The 20336-nt window shown below is 36.9% G+C and overlaps 1 protein-coding gene across 2 annotated transcripts in view; it reads right to left on the bottom strand.

Moving 5' to 3' along the window:
* Positions 1 to 14075: 14075 nt before the first annotated feature.
* OTOGL (otogelin like) overlaps positions 14076 to 20336 on the bottom strand; it is a 127119-nt gene continuing 120858 nt past the window's right edge. For both annotated transcript variants that reach the window (XM_045845005.1, XM_045845006.1), the window contains 3 exons: positions 19662 to 19707; positions 15140 to 15219; positions 14076 to 14499 (listed from right to left, as the gene is read on the bottom strand). In XM_045845005.1, coding sequence (XP_045700961.1) covers positions 14299 to 14499; positions 15140 to 15219; positions 19662 to 19707 — 327 coding nt within the window. In that variant the 3' untranslated portion in view covers positions 14076 to 14298. The remainder of the gene's footprint in view (positions 14500 to 15139; positions 15220 to 19661; positions 19708 to 20336) is intronic.

Below are 20336 nucleotides of genomic sequence, written 5' to 3'. Positions count from 1 at the left end.
TAAAAATAAGAAATCACAATAACTATTAAGTTCCTACTTCTGATGTGACTTTTCATTACAGCAAATTTACACTATGCTTATTTTTCATTATAAGAGTCAAAAATGATGTCTTACTTTTTGAGCCAAATTATTAACAAGTTGGTATTTAAAAAAATAAAATTCAGGACTTCCTCCTTTAGGAAATTCTTCCCATTCAACAAAAATTGTTATTGTTTGTTTACTTATTGGTATATAGTGAAAGCTTTTTGAGATCTGTAATGGAAAAGAAAAGTAATGGTAAAAAACTAATAAAATGCATGCTTGGTTATTATTTTATAAGCAAATTTACAAAAATGAAACCTAAAATATGCCAAATGATAACTGAAAAGTATTTCGGCTCTATTGATTTCTACACATAAGTTATATAACATTCATTGGATACTTTATTTGTAAACATAATTTTGAGGATATATTAAGAAAGGCAAGTAAAGTAAGAGCAAGAAAATTTAACACCCATATTTCTCAAACTAGAAAACACCATATTCCCAGGCAGGGTCACGGGAGGCGGAAGGAAATCAAAGTCACAGGAAAAACACAGCACACCTTCCGGGCATGTCAACCATGTACCTTGACGGTAATGGCTACAAAATTACATTATTTCACAGGCATCCTTGATACGACATTCACAATGAAAATAAGTTTGAGTGCAACATGCTTGACACCAAGCCATGTTACAGCCTTGGTTCATTTGTCTATACAGAAAATGTTACAAATCAAGGCAAAAATAGACCACAGGATCAGACTTTTTATGTTCTCTAGGTAACAAGAAAAGATTTCAACTCAGAAGAATGATATATTTATCAAAATCCTATCAAAAACAACCTTAACAGCAGCCACCAAATCCTTCTCTCTGCCCCCTGGTTGTCCCCAGTACAGTTTGTAAGCAGTGAGGACAGATACCATCTATGTGCACCCATTTATGCAGCACCTAGCAAAGAAATTTTCCTTCTGTAATAAGCCTAATACTTAGTGTAATTTCTCTTCAACATACCCCTTACTTTCCAAAATGGATGTAATCAATGCAAAAGCATCCTGTCCATTACCCAATTTTTCCAAAAGAGACACATTCGAGAATGTCTTACCTTAACAACATACTGTGTCCAGAGTAGTAGAATGAGTGATTTCTCCATCTGGAAGATAAAATATACTTAGTTCAATTACACATGCATATTTTTAGACTCAATACCAAGCTATTGGATGTTCTTTATGTGGTGTGAGTTTACATATATCGCTTTAACCTCATGACTTTTCAATTTAGACTGCTCACCCAACTGAACTTAAGGCATTAATAAGTAGGTGCCACATGGTACATGAAAAGTATTTAATATACTATTAATGAAATTGCAACTTCAATAGGGAAGGCATTCAAAATCTATTTCAATTTATTTTTAAAATGTGTTCATCTGAAAAGCTGGTGTAACTTTTCCGGGGAACCTAGAGTCGCTGGAGACCTTTTACATTCAATTTAAGATATAAAGAAAAGAACCTGTGTTTGAAATATATGTTGTTTTCCTAACACTTAAAAATATTATTTTAATAGTAGGTACCCAAGACCAAGTTCAAGGCTCTCTAAATCAAGTTTTCCCTACAAAATCCTCTTTAGTTATTATTAAGCAAGTGTTTACCCCAGATAAAATTGCCCAGTTAAAAAGAAATACCTAATAATTCAATCCACTGACTCCTCCACAAAACTGTAAAGCTTTAACCTTGTTCGTTTTTCTCAGCAAAAGTGCTCTATCCTCGGGGTTAGACTATAATCCCCTCCACCCTACCCCTAGCTCTAAATTTAATGTAGAATGCCGAAGTTTTGTGTGCTACAAGAATATCGAAGTGGAAACTTCGCTCCCGCTGACTGCTTTTCAAGTCCCCAACTCCTCTCTCCACTCGGTTGTGAATCACATAGGATTTGCGCCCGGAGCGGAGAAAGGGCAGAGAGCGCAGCTCAGAGGCGTGCTGTTTTAGAGAGACTCCCCAGGAGCCACCTTGTAACCGCTGCAGAAAGGAACAGTATAAGGGAAAGAACTAGGGGGTTAAGAATGGTGAGATCAATGAGATTAGGAGGAAAGAGTTTAGACCTGGAAATTAAAGCGCGGGGAGGTGGGTGGAACGGCGGGGCAGTGCCGGGCGCCCCAGCAGCCCTCCCGGACACCGCCCGGGCCTTGACCCCCGGGGGCGCCGCTCGCTCTTTGCGGGCTTCGAGCGCTGAGAGTGGCGCGCGGTGCGGGGTCCCAGAGACTCAAAGGAGGAGCTGGGCGGGGCGGCGGAGGAAGCGCAGGAGCCGGAGGTCGCAGGCCTCCTCGCGGACGGCGTGCCCGCTTCTCTTTCCCCGCTGCTCTCAGGGAGCCCTCCTCTGCTGGGCTCTTCCCGCCGGGTTTTCTACCCGGCTCAGTGCGCTATCCCTAGGTTGGGTTAATTAAGTGAAGGTCTCCATGGCAACAGTAAGCAGCAGGAAGGGAGGGAAGTGGGAGACCAGTCCCAAAACATTGATCCGTGGAGGAGAATTACACTCTGCGCCGGAGAGGGGAGGAAAGGGCGGGGCGGTGACGGAGAGCGCCAGTGCGAAACACTGGCTTCTGAAAAAAAGAAGCGGAGGTCGACCATGTAGCTGTGAATAGCCCTGGTTGGGCAGTTTCAAGTTCACCCCTGTGGCTGTCTGTGAAGCCACGTCCTTTCCTTGGTCCGTTTTCTGCAGCATTTGACGGTTTTGATCGAACAGTTTCTCCCTCCTGGGATCTTCTCAGCTTTCCTGACATCACCCTCACCTGGTTCTTCTATCCATTTTCTTAGTCCACATCATCCTTCGACATTTCCAATTTAAAAATTAACTTGACCCATGGTACCTTCCTAGAACCTGGGTTATTTCATTTACTTTTGTGATTTCAGTCATGTAATATTCAAGACTGCTGATCACTTCATCTGGGATCTCATTCCTTTTCAGGGCTTCAGAGCCGTATTTCCAGGTCTGAACTGGCCATCTCCGTGGATGCCCCCCACAGGCAACTCAAAGCCATCTTTCCAAAACTTCCCTCTCCCAGTCCTTCAGAACAGAGGGTCAACAAGCCAAACAAACAAACAAAAAACTCCAGCAATTCTGCATCTTCAGACCCTTTCCCTCACCACCCAAAACCAACTTGCCCCCCACAAAATCCCTTTAATTCTACTTCTAAAACATCTCTATTCTCATAGCCATGGGCTTAACTGAAAACTTTAATTATCTCTCTGAGAAGTATGTGCCACATTTGAGTTGAAGCTCAGTTCATATCCTATTGTTCTCTTTACTAGCTGAGCATCTCTCTGAAAAGTTGATTGTGGTCAAGAGTGAAGTCGTAGATTGCTTAGTAGAATATAAATAATAGAGTGACGACTGATATTGTCACTGGTATTAAATTTCACTGCAATTACTGCCAATAAACTCAGACTTGGACTATGTCCTTTTGTGTGATAGCCCAGTCTCCCCATACATTGTCAGCTAGTGTGATCTTTCTAAAATATTCACCTGATCGTGACTGGGGTGCTTACTTAAAAGTTTGTTCTGACTCCGTTGCTTACAATGTACCTCTGACCAAATTTGCTTTCCAACATCAACTCTACTGTCCTCTTTGGCACCCTAACTTATAGTGTCAATGAAATAACAGACTGTAAACGTTTGCACTACTGTTTTTCTATAAAATGTTGTTTATATTGTAGAACAAACTTTTACTTTTTATGCATTTATGTCCTCAGCCAGATTAGGAACTCAATGATAGCACAGACTACGTCTTAATTCAAGCACAGGTATAGATGTGAACTGTTTTTATGTTGTTTTAACATAGGGGGTTCTACATATCTTTTGTCTTTATATTTTTTAAAAAAAAATTATTGATTTTTAGAGAGGGGGGAAGGGAGGGAGAGAGAATTGAAACTGTGACCCTCCAGTTTACTGGACAACACTCCCACCAACTGAGCCACACCAGCCAGTGCTATCTTTTGTCTTTAAAAGTAACAAGTGTGAAAGCAATATATCACAAAATGATTTTATTGCCAATGAATTAACTTTTAGGCTGTGAGAAATATGATTAAATTAAAAATCTATCACGGACGTTAAGTAAGATTTTTGTGGTAATCACTTTGCAATCTATACACATATTGAATCATTACATATCCCTTAAACTTCTACAGTGTTACATGTCTGTCATAACTCAATAAAACTAGGGAGAAAAAAGAAATCAGGAAATTGTTCACAATAAATAAATAAATAGGTCATCAAGTGAATTGAATAAAGTATATATGTATTTCAACACGGCTTTTCTTGTAGTACACTTGCTTTGCAAAAAGGGCATTTTAAATAAACAGCCATCATAACACTCCCATCTTCTGTACTAGATCAATAGGGTTTCCTCCTTTTCCTGAAGAGATATCCTATAAATAGTGTGGCTTTGTTCCCACCTGACCCTTTTATTTGTCCCAGGAACTTATGTATAAAGAAATTGAGTGAAAAATTCAAGAAAATTATGAGTCATTTCTTTTATGAAATGAAAAGGGTAGATTAATACTAGTTAAGAACATTAATTCTTAAGAAAAATAATTTATTTTTCATACAACCATTTATACAATAACAGGGATCATTAATATCTTAAAACATGAATTTCCTGTTAAGAAATATGTTGATTGTGGTCTTATTTACATACCTGTCATGAAAGAAAAGCCATATCTTCACCAGAAGTTGAGCAGACATATTTGCATAACCACATCCTTACAGAAATGTGACAAATATACAAGTAAACAAACACAATACCCACCCCTTCCTCACCTTCAACTTCCAGTCATTTATTCAATCAAAATATTGAGTGCTTACTGCATTTCAAGCACAGTGCTAAGCAATGCTCAGACACCAGCTGGGTGTCCTACAATTCAATTCAATTATGTTATTATCTACCCAGAGAGAGCATCAGATCCCACAGGGTAAGGGTTCAGTCCTATAAGAGTCCCTCACCCTCCTCTTTAGATGCTAATCACATATCCACATTGCTACCTATTCTTCTGAGTAAACAGATACAAATCGGATGCTCCCACAACCCCATCCTTAGGTTGATTAATTTACTGGAGTGACTCACAGAATTCAGGAAACTCATTTACTCACTGGGTTACTGGTTTAATATAAAAGGATATAGCTCAGGAACAGCCAAATGCAAGAGATGCATAGGGCAAGGAATGTGGCAAAATTGTGCAGAGCTCCCATGCCCTCTCTATGTTGGCCATTCTCTCAGCATCTTCATTTGCTGATTAACTCAGAAGGTCTCCAAACCTTGTCCACTTGATTTTTCTATGGTGTCTTTATTATGTTGGCATGATTGATTAAATCATTGACCACTGGTGATTAACTTGACCTCCAGTCCCTCTCCCCTCCTTGGAGGTCAGGGTGGGACTGAAAGTTCCAGCTTTCTCAAGAACCAGCCCCCGCCTTAGGTGTTGTCTAAAAGTCACCTCATTAACATAACAGCAAACATCTTTATTGCTCTCCTCCCTTAGGAAATTCCAAGACTTTTAGGAGCACTTACGTGCCCATAAGAAAGAAGACCAAATATATATTTATTATAAATCACAGTACAATATCTAGATATCTGGCATCACTTCTCATTAAATTGATGTAAAATAGGTCTCCCTAGCTCTAGTTTTTCCCTGCTTTAACCAATTTTGAGCAGTCTTTAGAGTAATCTTCCCTAAAAATCTGTTCTGATAGTGTTAATTTCCTAATCACAATATCTTCAATGGCTCTTCAGCCTCCCTAATTCCTTACTTTTGAAGTCTTCCACCACATTTTCAGTTCACATCATAAAAATTCAGTTCACTCTTTTTCCCTTTAATAAGTTTTCTCCCATTTCACCTTCTTCATGAATTTTTTCCTTGGACCCCTAATAAGAGTCAAATCTTCTTCCTCTGTGCTTCTGTGGCATTTAAGGCGTCTAATGGGTGGCTCATTGAATTCTACTTTTAATAGAATTGTATGTGAACATCTTAGTATCTCTACAAGACTAATCTCCCTGAAAGCAAGACTTCTGTCCTATTGATCTTCATATTAGCCAGGGAGGCAGCTGTGATCTCTTACATAGTAGGCTCTCAAATTTTTTTTAATCCTCACCCAAGGATATGTTCATAAATATTATAGAGGAAGGGAAAGAGAGAGAGAGAAAGAAACATCTATGTGAGAGAGAAACATCAATTGTTTGCCTCCCTTACATGTCCCGACCAGGGATCGAACCAGCAACATAAATATGTGCCCTGACTAGGAAGCAAACCTGCGACTTTTTGGTGTATAGGACAATGCTCCAACCAACTGAGGAAACTGTTACAGAACAAACAAGGGGGGCCTGGGATGATATACTATTATTGAAAGAAGCCCCTAGGTCCGTATGTCTGCCGTCAGAGGAAAGACGTCTCTGAATGCCAGAGATTTGTGAAAAGGAAAGGAAATGTTTATTTAATGCTATACAAACTTAAAGTAGTGACCTAATGTCTTTATCAAAAATCCTCAAGTCCCTTAAAACACCCACAAACAGACACAGTCCTTCCTTCCTTCCCCCTTTGCCCAGTCCAGAGTACCATATCTCAGGAAAGGAAATAGAAGTCCATGGCTCAGGCAGTCCTCTGGTTATCTCCAGTTAGTACTCCATCTCGACTGGGAGACCTCCCTGGGTTCCCAGCACCCTCAGCTGAGTTGCCGGGATCTCTGCTAAAACCAGGTGGTGGTTCCCCCTTCTAAAGCTGCGGGGGTCCCCACTCTGGCAAAGGCACGTGGTCCTCTCTCCCAGGGCCACGGGAGTCCCCACTCAGCCAAAACCACGTGCTTCTCCCCTCAATGGCTGCCGTGTCTGGGTTTAAATCCCGGCGCCAATCTTCCTCTGCAGCCCCATTTCTGACTCCTCCTACACTCGAGCACACTTGCCCCCAATCTGCTGTCTTCTCCAGCTTTTCTGGTCGCCATCATGGGTCTGGGCAGGTGTGACCCCATGTCATGGAGCCAATCTTCTCTGAGCTCCCACGCAGGCGCTGTAACTTGGGGGACCTACCCCCCAGTCCCATCTTGGAGGAGAGGTCCCTTTCCATCCCCCTGGCCTTGAGCATGGCCATAGCTATTTAGCATATCTAAGTGACCAGCCAAAGGCTATAGGTATGTTAAATGACCATGCCATGGATTAGCTGCAAAGCTGCCCTGCATGTTCTTGCTCTGTGTGCCCCTTCCCCCAACTCACACCTGTGGGGGAAGGGGTGAAGACATCTTAAAATCTCCTGGACACCTTGAGTTCTGGACCCCATTTCAAATGCCTATTTGGGGTCCCCCCTCTTGGCTGCACCCTGTAACAAAACCAGTCAGGGCTCAAATATTGTTTAAATAAATATTCGTTCAAGGAATACTAAAAAACTCTTTGTCTTTTCCCTTTTCTATGTGTCACTTGGGACTTATCTCATTGTAAAGATTTTTAAATGTTTTGGGGAACAGCAAATATAAATTTTAATGAGTCATGTCACTCCGGAAAAACATGTGCATGATTTACAAAATTACTATAGAGACCCTTCTGGTTGTGCTTTGAACTTCACATGTCTTTTTTTTCCAGAGTCCTTTGTAATGAGCGTGAGAATCTTTCTTCCTTAATGCTTTACCCTTTAGAGTAGCATGATCTATCACATTCCAGAGTGTGGAAAAGTGTACCATTTTAAGGTTAAATGGAGCAGTATTTCAGAATTAAAGACCAAAATGAAAGTATTCTTCCTTAAATCTTCTAATCTGGATGAATTAATGGTACTATTTTTTGTCTTCATTGTCTCATGTTTCTTCTTCTTTTGGGTCTTTTTAAATGTCATCTTTCGAAGAAGAAATTTTACTCATAAGTGTTCTCACAATGATAATGTTTTCATAAGCTGATATGTATTCAAAGTAAGTCATGTTTCTAACACTACTTAATGGAAAGTCACTGTTGCTATAGAATTCCAAAGCTCTATTTTGCTGGCATAAGTTATAAGAGGAAGAAAATAAAAGATGGATTAGATGGATTTTTTCATCTCTATTTGGTTTCTTAAATGTGATACTAAGAAGACTGCTTTTTGTTCTGTGAGCTAAGATTGGCCTTTCCTACAAGGTAAACTTTCCTAAATACTTGTGGTATGATCTTGTTAATATATTCATCTATGCAATATGAAAAGTAGTTATTGCAATAGCTCTTCTAAGAAAGATTTAATTATCCAAATTAATCCAAATTAATGTACTTTGAGTGAAAATAGTATGTTTAATAATGTGTTATTGGCTGCATTTCATAATCTACTATTAAATCTACTTGGATTTATCTATATCCATTGATATAGACTAAAATGTAAATGTCACATGGAGAATTAGGACCAAGCAAAAAGCATCTTCATCTCTGCGGCACTGGGGGTGGTTGTGAAGTAATTCTGAGGTCCGGTCCAACACATTTATGGCTTTCCTGTTGATTTGTTAATATGTGTGCCAGGATGGATGGGGCTTATTTCCAAAGGAGATTTTCAGCACATTTAACATATTTAATGAATTCAGGTCAGTAACTTTTACTGAGAAACTCTGATGAAGAAAATGTGTTAGATGAGGGACAGGGATGGAGAGACAGCGCTGACTCCTGGCTGCAACGGCTTTGTATCCAGAGAAGATCCATTATCCTTACCCCTGAAAAATCAGATAAAATATTAAAAACCAACCTAAAAACATCCATCCTTAAATATTTTAACTGGGTAAGTTAGTGGTACAGTATTGTCTTTCTTTACTGGCGAGCAGAAGATAATGGAGCTCTATGAGCTCATAGGGATGGCCAATGATCCTTCCTGGTCAAGCCTAATACTTTAACCCTAAGTTTAAGTTTAAGTTTAGGATGACACCTAAAATGCCTACCACCTGATACTCACACCCTGTATAATCTTCTTCCCTTGGTGGTTGGTGGACCTGTGAAAATGATGGCATAGTCTCTGCCATGATTGTGTTACATCATATAAGACTTCAAGTAGCTGAACAAGGAAGGGATTCTCCTGATGACTCTAAAGAAGTAAACTATCCTAGTGTGAGAGGATCAAGTTGTGAGAACATGAGTATGGTGTCTGGAGGCTGAGTACGTGCCCCATCCTGCAACCAGCAAGAAAGCAGGGAACTCAGCCTTGCAATTAAAAGGAATTTAATTTTGCCAACATCCTGAATGAGCCTGGAAGAAGAGGAACCCAATCCTCAAGTGAAATGATAGTCCCCACCAAAAAAATAATTTCAGCTTAGTGAGATCCTGAGCAGAGAGTCCAACTAACCCCAGTCCAGACTCCTGACTTACAGAAACTGTCAGGTCATAAGCGTTTTGTTTCAAGCCACTAAATTTATGGTAATTAGTTTCACAGCAGTAGAAAACTAATACATTCCCACAGTCCACCTGATTCATCAGATGATAAGCAAGCCTGGCCAATCGTTGCACAGGATTGTCTAACTAGAGTCCAGAGATAGATGTTTTCTCCTCTTTGTTGACAGACATAATAAAAGGGTTTGTTTGTTTGTTTGTTTGTTTGTTTCAGAACTGCTGTGGCTATATGCAAAGTGCAGTGGCCAGTTTTGCACATGGAACATCCTGGAATACAGTGGAAGAGAATGAAGTTGACTGCCAAAGGAAGCAGAGATTCATGCACATTTCATTCTCTTGCCAATATCAATGTTTGCTTATGTCAATTTCTCAAATTCTTGGAAAGACACCCTTTGGAGTGACACTCATGCTGCAGCTGCTCCCCCAGACTGGTTGGTGACATCACCAGGATTTAAACCTAGATAGTCTAGTTCCAGAGTTGGTTCTCCTAAGCATTAATCACATAAAGAACTTATAGAATATTGTGGCCCATTAATTAAATAATTAATTTTGTTTTATCTGATATAATTTAGGGCAGCTGCTGCTAGATCAAAGAAATTAATACAAGTAGGAAAATTATAAGTATGCAGGTACTACTTTTAACATAAGATCTAATATATCTATATCCTGTCACTTTCTAAAGTTAAGAACTCATTTTGTAAATGTTGATTTTATAGTACTGTCATCAGTTCTCATGTTTGTTTACACATCTATTATCCTAAGATTATCCTTTGTATAACCTCCTATTTCTTTAGCTTCTATGCCCCCCATTAAGGCTCCAGGCTTTACTCCAAACTCTGTTCTTCCTCAGTCTCCTTCCCAGACTATTCTTTTACTCTATGATCCCTAAATGTTAGAGGCTTTTGGGACTTGATCTGGGATCCTGTTTTTCTTTCACTATATTCTCGCCCTAGGTAACTTCATTCTCTCTCGTAGCTTTATACTATTTATATATTAATGAATCCTAATTTCCAAGAGATTCCTTATCTTGAGAACTCTCCTATTCTGGTTCCCATCTACCTTCATCCACCCCATCCTTTATTGTGCCATTTTACTACTTTATTGTTTATCCTTCCTATGCAAACATAAGTAAATATGTTTATATTTTTTATTTTGGTCCATTTCTTTAAAAATCCTTGCATTCTACTTATGCTGGTCTATACTTTGACTTCTTCATTAAAAATACATTGTAGAGATAATTCCATTGCAACATAGAAGTTAATTTTCCATTTTTTATAGTTGCATAGTATTACATTATATGGGTTCACATAATTTATTCTAGTCTTGTTTGTTCTGATCTTTTGTATCACAAACAGTACTCCAATGAATGATATTGTACAAGTGCTATTTGATGTTTGCACAGTTGTTTATCTAGGATATTTGTCCCAGATAACTTGGTGAAACCAAAAAGCACCTCTAAATTGTAATGAACATTGGAAAATTCCCAGGATATCTACTGTTTTGTGTCATCACTAATGCTCTGTGAAAGTGCTTGTTTTCCCAGAGCCTTAAAAATATAAAAGTATAATTAAACATCTGAATTGTTACTAGTCTTGTAGGTAAGAATTTGCATGTCAGTGTATATCAAATGTGAAATGCCTTTATTAAAATTATCTTTTTTGTTAAAGGGTACACTAGTAGTATTTCTTTTTCTTTCTTTTTTAAAACAACCAGTACAAGTTGTTTGCCTTCTTTCTGTTAGGCTGTTCATGTTTTTTAGGAGCTCTCTCTATATAGGAAGATTAGTCTTTAGCAGTGATACACTGCAAATACTGTGTTTTCATTTTACATGTTTCTTTTGATTCTATGACATTTTTGGTCTTGGCAGAATTTGTCTGTTTCAGTATTCCTATTAAATTTATCAGTCTTTTCTTTTGGGCTTCTGGATATTGAGTCACAATTAGAATGGCTCTCTCTACTCTAAGGTTATAATGACTTACTCCAATTTTCTTTAGAACTTGTAAACTTTTTCTTTTTCTTCTTTTTAACATTTAAACCTCTTGTAAGAAGTCTGTCTGGAAAAAGTCCAGCCATTGTTCATATAACAATAATGGTTTGCACAACAGCAATCCAAGGAGAGTGGACTGGAATGCACATATGTGAACAATGACGACTTCACTGTACTAGTCAGTGGGGGCCATAGACACCACTGAGTGAGCATGTGTACTATGTGACTATCACATTCAAAATGACTGAGCGAGTAAAGCAATAAATCTGCATCTAATTTTGCAATAAGCTTGACCATTCCCCCACAGAAACTATTTGATGATTGAGAAGGTGCAGCTATGGGCAGCTAGTGATTGGTAGCTTCATCATGACAATGCACCCACTCATGCATCACGCCTCATGCAGTTTTTTGGTGAAACATCAAATCACATCCAGGTGACTCAGCCTCCCTATAGCCCAGATTTTGTGCCTTGCAACTTTTGGCTTTTCCCCAAACTAAAATTACATTTGAAAGGGAAGAGATTTCAGACCATCAATGAGACTCAGGAAAATATGATGGCATAGATGATGGCAATTGGGAGAACTGTGTAAAGACCCAAGGTGCCTCCTTTGAAGGGGACTGAGATGTCATTGTCCTATGTACAATGTTTCTTGTATCTTGTATCTTCTTCAGTAAATGTCTCTATTTTTTATGGTACATGGCTGGATGCTTTATGGACAAGCTTCATATTTAACATTTATCCCGGTGATATTGAATATATGAACCCAAATTTCTCTCTGTCCAAGTTGCTCTCCAATTGTTCCAACACTGTTCATGTTGTTTTGAGGGCCAGTTGAGGACCACCTTTATCATACACTACATTCCAAAAATTTTTGGTCTCTCTTTCTGGACTTTCTCAGAGCTGTTTAGCTATCTAATGCCCACTTCCTTACTAGACTGGTAGTGGCATGAGCACGAGCTCTGTATCTTTCTGGTTTTGTTTGCATTGTCAGAGCTTAGAACGTGCCTGGACATGGCAGGTGCTCAATGCATTGTTGCTATGTTTAAGAATGTTTATGAAATTCTAAGAGAATGTTCTCTTTTTCCCACAAATAGGTTTAAAGATGACTTCATATTTTAAATTTAATAAATATTTCACAGAGTATTAAAATAAAGAAATGCATGGTAGACAATGTATAATATATGTGCCTCATTTGAGGTACATAATAGTTTTTCTGAAGCAAATGTTAATTTATTTTAATGTAAAATATTTGATTCAGTCTATATATTAACAAGAGTCAAAGAATATTGAAATGTTAGCATCTAGACAAAACACATGAGGCACAAATAAGATAAAATCAATTTTTATATATAGTAGACACTGGGACTTTGCAAACGTTCCCAGTGTCTGGGAATGAATGAAAGAATTTCATTTTTCATCCATTTCTAAGTAACTCTGGAGATCCAAAATATCTAAGAAGTTGCAATTTTTGTGGGAAGTACGATTCTGAAACCAAAGATATCACCTAGCTCAAATGTGAACCTAGACCATCAGGCCCTGCCTTTTTTTCATTGTTGTTCAAGTACAGTTGTCCCCATTTCCCCCCATCACTCTCCCCCTTACTCCCACCTTGCGCCCTCAATCCTACCCTGCCTTTTGCTTTGCCCATGGGTCCTCCATACATGTTCCTTGATCACCCTTCCCCACATCTGCTTTTCAATGCAACTTTACTGTCCTCTTATTGGTGTCTGACTTCATTCAGTCCCCACGTCAACAATACCAAGTAGGGCAGTCTCTCCCTTTTACAGACAAGGGAACTCAGATAATTATATACTCTATGTGTCAAAGAATTTGGAGATTTGCAAAGAGCTCAGGATATATTCCTTGCAAGTGTCAACAATCTACTATATGTAAAACGTTCAGCATTACATTATAGAATAATTAGTACCTTCAAATAATTGTATCTTATTCTTCATTAGCAAAGCAGCATGAAAAGCAAAACAGCATGCAACCTCATAGTATGCAAATACATCTCAAAAATCAGATGTTCATGAGACAGTAAACAGCTAACTAGATGTTAAGTGATATCAAACATATTTAATAATAGTTTTAATGGTATAAAAAATAAAAGCCCAAGGTACCCCTCCTCTATTTAGGAACTAATGCTACATTTCCCCATTCCTCATTATTTGGATAACTATATTATATGCATATGTGTGTGTGTATGACATTGTTTTGCCTTTTTTTGTAAAGGCATTGAATTTAAAATTCTTAATTCTATTCAAAACTAACTGTGAAGAATGACAGATTCTGTGATAGGTATGACTCAAAAGAAAAGAACATAGGATGGGAATATAAAAGATCTAGACTTAACCCAACTGTTAACATGAATTAAATGTTTTGTTACAGTGAATTAATTTGTACAAGTCACCAGCTTCTCTGGTTATCTGCCACACCTGCAAAATGAGGGAAATTTGTGATAATGTCCCTAATATCAACTCAAGCTTTAAAAAAACTAAAATCCCATAGTTCTATGATCTGTTTCTAAGCATACTACTCTTTGTGACTACCCAGATAACAGTTTAACTGATTACATTTACCAGATTAAACAGTAAAGATAAAAGAGTATCTTAATTTGGATAGCTATGGCAGACTTAGCAAATCAAAAAGTAACTATTGAGTGAAACTGCACCAGTTTTGTGGCATATTGCAATTATATGCATAATAGCATTTCAACTGAACAATTTAAAATCATTTGCTTCCTTAAAATAAATAAATAAATCTATTTTTCCATGGAAATTGAGTATATTTTGTACCACAATTGCTACATCCTCATAGTCTGAAAAATACATTATCTATAAACAGTATACATCTGCCCAGTGCCTAAACAATAGTGCTAAAAGTTAGCTCCATTTGATTTATGATGTTGCATAGAACTCTTGGAATCCGAAAGTTTAATTCCACTGGCATGTACAGTCTATAGGTTCCTGGAGAGTGTACATGACCTCAGTACCATTCCCTGAACAATACAGAGGCACAGTGAAGTTCCGCACTCCATTTTCACGACAACATTTGCAAAACCTTAGATGGCTCTCAATATTGATGTTATATATGGTGGCTGATGGGCATTTTCCATCACAAGATGCAACATTTATCTGTAAGGAGAAATGATGAAAAAAAGTCTTAAAATTTCAAAACCTGATCACTTGATTGTACTACAAAGTCAAATGAAATCAAGGCTTCCTGATCACTTTAACTCTCAAGCTTCTGTATATTAAAAGGTTGCAAAACATATTAGGCTGAAACTTAGTGTCATGGAGATGCCAAAGAGAATAATACTGACATAACTCAAAGTATGAAATGTGCTCACATAACTAGACAGGTATCTGCAATACATTAACCATAATCTAATAAGTCTATTGTAACCCATATTATATCATGGCTCAAGTAGACTATGGAATTGAATAGGTCATATTAAAACAGGTAAAGTTAGAACTAGGAATATTTTTGCCAAGTAAAATTGCAAAGTTAAGAAAATACATAGTCAAATATATTTATATTTAATTTTCATCAATCTGGATTATAGTTTTCATTCAGAACATTTGATTAGTCATGCTAAGAATGTCACACTTCTTCACAAACAAAATATTTTAATATTGGAACTTAGGAATCATCACAAAGTTAAATAAGATAAAGGTCAGCATTTTCGTGGCTTACAAACTTATCAGTGCTGTGGTATGTGCATTTTGGAAAGACACAGGTCCTCTATGTAACAAATACTATTTTTGCACTTACTGAGCTGTGACTTGCACAGTCCTGTCTCCGTATGACTGACTTAATAATCACTTTCTGGCATATCTTTTCTTCTCGTTTACCTGATAAAGTATAGAATGAGTTTATTCATGAAAAGACTCATTGTCAATTGTTTCTTAATTCAGTTAACATATGAATATATTGAAAATTGATATGTTAGTATTTACAATAAAGTATATTCCTATATTAAGAGATATTTAAAATTTCACTCATGTATTTTGTTTAGTACTTACTTTCACCTTCTAAAAAAGATGTTTTCTTATATTTTCTAGTTTTATACTTATCTCTTTATCTTAGTCAGAATAATTATAACCAGAAATCAAAAATATTCTACACATACAGTAATGCTAACATCAGCTTCTGTGTGGTGTATAGATAAGTAGATAAAATAACTTTTAGCATGAACCATGGTATGAGGAAGTAAATATGCATGTATATAATTAAGGCATTTGTACATATATACACAAATCTATTTTGAAATTAAAGATTAGACTTTAGAACACATTATCCAATTGTATATTAATAAAAAATCAAGCATGAATATAATTGAATTATTTATCAACCATGTTTAAATGCATGGGTGAATGACATTAACTTGATTTTATGGCTTTGAAATGATCTCTTAGGATTTCAAATGAAAACACTTTGTATTAATTAATGACATATTAATATGCCTCTGGGTGTGTGATGGATTATCACTTGGTAATACACCAAGAATATATATTTAATACTGTGTGTAGTGGGTATAACCCTGAATCAGGCTGCAAACATCCAGGGGGGTTTTTTGTTGTTGTTCAGGTTTTGGCTTTTTTTTTTGCTTTGATATTCACTTGCTTTGTCATTTTAGGAAAACCACTAAATCATTCTGCTGAGTTTCCTTGTTTGCAAAAGACTGGGTTTAGATCTCCAGTTTTCAAATTATTTTAGCCACACAATCTTTAAATAAATACTATGTGAAATTGCAAAATGTAAAGTAGATCAATGTTATACTACTCTGGTTCAGTCAAAGATTGTCTGAAATTAAATGGTCCTCAAGGTCACCCTTGACCTTCAAACTGCTAAATTCAAGATCACAGCTCAATTATCATTCTATTTAACTTCTCAGTAGCATTTGACCCCATACATCACATTCTCCTTCTTAATACATTTTCTGCCCTTGGCTTCCAGAAAACCCTCTTTAGTTTTCCTCTCATCTCACTTGTGGTTCCTCCTCTATCTGCTATGCTTTTACTTTCTCTTTTCCTTTACTTCCCAGCTACAGTGTGACCCAAAGTTTAGTTTTGGTGACAAAGGGCAGGAGGTTTTATAACTTACAGTGCTTTCACTCAGTGGTTACTTCATATAATCTTAAGAAAAGATCTAGAAAGAAAGTCTAAAGGTCTATAGGTCTAGAAAGAAAACATCTTGAACATCGCCTGTAAGATACCTTGCTTTCTTCTTTCTATCACCTTCACCGCTGTGCTATAGCCACACCTGCTATTTCCTTTGCTTTCAAGGCTTTGCATTCTTCCTGCTGGCTTCCTGAGGACACCCATTCCACTCAAATGACACCTCATTATAGAAGTGTTCTTCAGCCACTCACTTAAACTAGCAACCCAGCTCCCCTCAGTTTCCATCCCTTTTATTCTGCACTATTTTTCTTTATATCACTCATCACGCCTGATACAAAAATTAACATTTGTGTGTTCATTATTCCCCTTCTTGATAATATGTGCTATGCATACACATTCTGTTTCCTTCACTATCATAGTCTCAGTGTTAAAAAGACTGGTACATGGTAAGCACTCACTAAAAATGGTTTGATAAGCCAATTCATTCAATGAATGAAGTTCAGACAGCATAAATTTATTGTTGGTTGGCTGAATTTGTTGGAGCCCAGAGGTAGTTCCTATGCATTCCTTGGAGACTTTGTGGCAATGCATTTTATTTAGCACAGCACCTGTGGTAGTATTCAATACTCCCAGTCTCTCTGACAGAGCCTGGCCACACAAAAGCAAAGATGGCAGACAAGCGTTCTCTGATACCAAATCTGAAACTTCTTTACCAGTCCTTACACATCAGACAGGAAAAACTGAGGTGGCTTGTTGATATTTTGCAGCTTCAAAGAGCTTCGCAGCATCGAAAGATCCTGACCCAGGCATTGGACAAGCTCAAATGTATTACTTGAGTGTGTCCAATTTTTCTGAACCTTCATTTCCTCTTCAGTAAGGGAAGCCATACCTACCACATGCCATCTAGCCCCCAGAACTTGTGAAGATTAGTTATACTACTGTCTGCAATGGGCTTAAGAATATGTATGTGTGACGACAAGCAATAAATGGCACCAATATACTCAGTGATACAGATCTTCTGTCCCCTCAGATAACAGAAATGTACTCACTTCTCTAATGATTAACATGGGTTACAGAATCCAAGGTCTTAACATTGCAATATGATCCCATTCCTACATCCCTTACCTAAAAAAGAGTCTAGACTGAGGAAGCAAAGGAAAAAGAGGTGAAATCTTAAAAATATGAACTTTCTCAGGTTCTGAATCCTGATTTCATTCCTTGGGCGCCTAACATGATGACTCTCAGGAGTCGTGAATGTTAGTTCACATTTGATTCATAGAATACAGAATTAAAAATTGCTTTTTCTAACAGAAAAGTTCTAATTAATGTGTGTCTAAGAGCCCTAGTAATTAAAAATATAAAAGTGGCATTATACTATTTACAAAAGTCCCAGCAATAAAAACTGTTGTGGGTTGAATTGTGTCTTCTAAATATTCCTTTGTGCCTCAGAATATGCCCTGAATTGGAGACAGGGCCTTTGCAGAGGTAATTAAGTGAAAATGAGGCCATTGGGGTAGGCCTCAATCCAATATGATTGATGTCCTTATAAAAAGGGGAATTTGGAGATAGATACCCACCAGGAGAACACCACCTGAGCATGAAGATAGCTATCTACAAGCTAAGGAGATTGGTCAAGAGCAGGCCTTTCCCTCATAGTCCTGAGAAGGAACCAATCCCATCAACCTTTGTTTTGGATGTCTAACCTCCAACTGTGAGACAATAAATTTCTAAATCACCCAGGTGTGGTACTTGATTACAGCAGTAAACTAGCAAACTAATACAATATCAAATTAGACGCCAGGCCATCTTACGCTGAACTTTTTGCTTGTTGCGGGTCGGTTTGTGTGTGTTGGGTTTGTCTTTTCATGTATCATGGAAATGCAAATTCTGTCATTCTAACCAGCTACTGACTGACAGACATTGTCAGTCAGCTTTTGCCATCTCCTAAAACTAATCCTGATGATGTTGCAGAATGTCACACATGGTTAGGAAGCAGGCTGTGAAATCAGGTCTGGAGTGGAATCCCCACAGCTCACAAGAAGTTTAAGTTGGAAAAGTTGCTTAAACACTCCAAGCTGGAAATCAGGATATGTTCATTGGAATCAGAATGTTTATCAGAGTTTTGTAAGGAATTAATAGAGTGTAGAAAACTTAAGAGCATTGCTGATTTATAAACTCTCATTATGTTCAATAGTATATATAATAATTTTATAGCATCAATATTTTAATACATTTTAATATTCTGTTCAATTTGACCTTACAGCTCTAAGTAGACCAGACTATTGGTTACATATCTATGGGATTTAGCCTATCATGAAAGTTCAGAAATTTCTCTTGAGAGACATGATAACTTCTGTGTAAGAAGGCAACCCTACACCATGACATTAAGATCCTGACTGCATTGTACCCTTTTTCCTGGAAGGTTCTCTAAGTCATTTTAAAATTACTGTCTATGCTAAGTTTCCTAAAACTTATGCTAACTAAGCTAAGTTTCCTATGTTTATCTTGACATAAATTCATACACTTTAAAAAAAAACAACAAAAATGACTGCATTAATCATCCTCTAAAAACCACTAAGCCAGTCCTTAAAAATCACTAAAAATCACTATGAAATAAACCTTATAATTTAAACTAATATAAAATATATTATATACACATAACTTTATCAAAATAATTATTGGGACATTTTATATATAAGATTTAGATATATGCACTACATTGGCATTTTTTAAATGTATCACACAGAACCAGAGACTAGTTTCAGTAGGTGCGGAAAACACTGCCCTCTGAGTGTCCCTACTGGGGTCACCCTGATGTTCCCATCCTACCATCCTCAACCGGAACAGTGCCACACCTTCCAAGGAAATCGGACCACAGAACACTTATACACTTAGAACCTGTTAACGTCCTACATAATACCTTTTGGGAAATATAACAATAAAGAAATTTCTGATATTTAAATTAAAATTTATCTAAAAAACACTTGACTCATACTTTTGAAGATAAAGACTAAATTACAAAATAATCAGCCACATGACACAAAAACATTTAAATAATATACATTATAAAATTTATGTCCCTCTTTGAAGCATAGGAACTAAATTTTATGAGAAAAATCATAAAAATTAAAACCAATCTATCAAATTAATCTATGTAAAATGTCCTCACTTACAGATCTTGCAACAGCCTTCATTATAAAGCTTTACAACCCCTTCATTCTAGGAAGAGAGAAGGAATAAAGTCAAAACTCAGTGCTTGTTTATTTGCTTTTATACTTTTATAGGTCACCTTCTCAATATTTCTATTAAGTATCACAAAGACTTTATAGAAAAATGATTAGAATTTCATTATTTCTAATAAAAATTCCTTTTTAAAAAATAGGAGCAGATATTTATTTAAAACTTTGTTATTTCTTCATTACTAACATGAAAGAGTGCAAAAAATTAACTTAGTTAAAAGAACATTTTAAATACTACAAATTTTTTTTTTACTAAAGCAACATACTAACAGATATTCTAAATAGAGGCCTTTGTATTTTTCATCTCCTCAGAATAATATAAGCTACTCTATGAGACTAGACTGAATTTCTAACTGTAATCGAATGTTAAAATGGTATATATTTTTAATATATTGTATTATTTTTAAAAAATCTCTGCTTTAGGATGGCTTCTGCTTAAGGTTAATTAAGAAAATTTTACTGTTTATCTTTTGGAATTCTTACAGTAAATTTGTAGTTGTTTTTAGTAACTTGATCATTATGATTCAAATTAAATAATAATTTACTCTGTAAAACCAAATATGTGAAATAAAATGGTGTATAAGATTCTTTCCAGACCTGAAATTCTAT

This window comes from Phyllostomus hastatus, unplaced genomic scaffold, assembly GCF_019186645.2.
Source record: "Phyllostomus hastatus isolate PE091 unplaced genomic scaffold, TTU_PhHast_1.1 phas_contig_432, whole genome shotgun sequence".
NCBI classification, from domain to species: Eukaryota; Metazoa; Chordata; class Mammalia; order Chiroptera; family Phyllostomidae; genus Phyllostomus; species Phyllostomus hastatus.
This window is presented reverse-complemented; position numbering and strand designations above follow the sequence as displayed.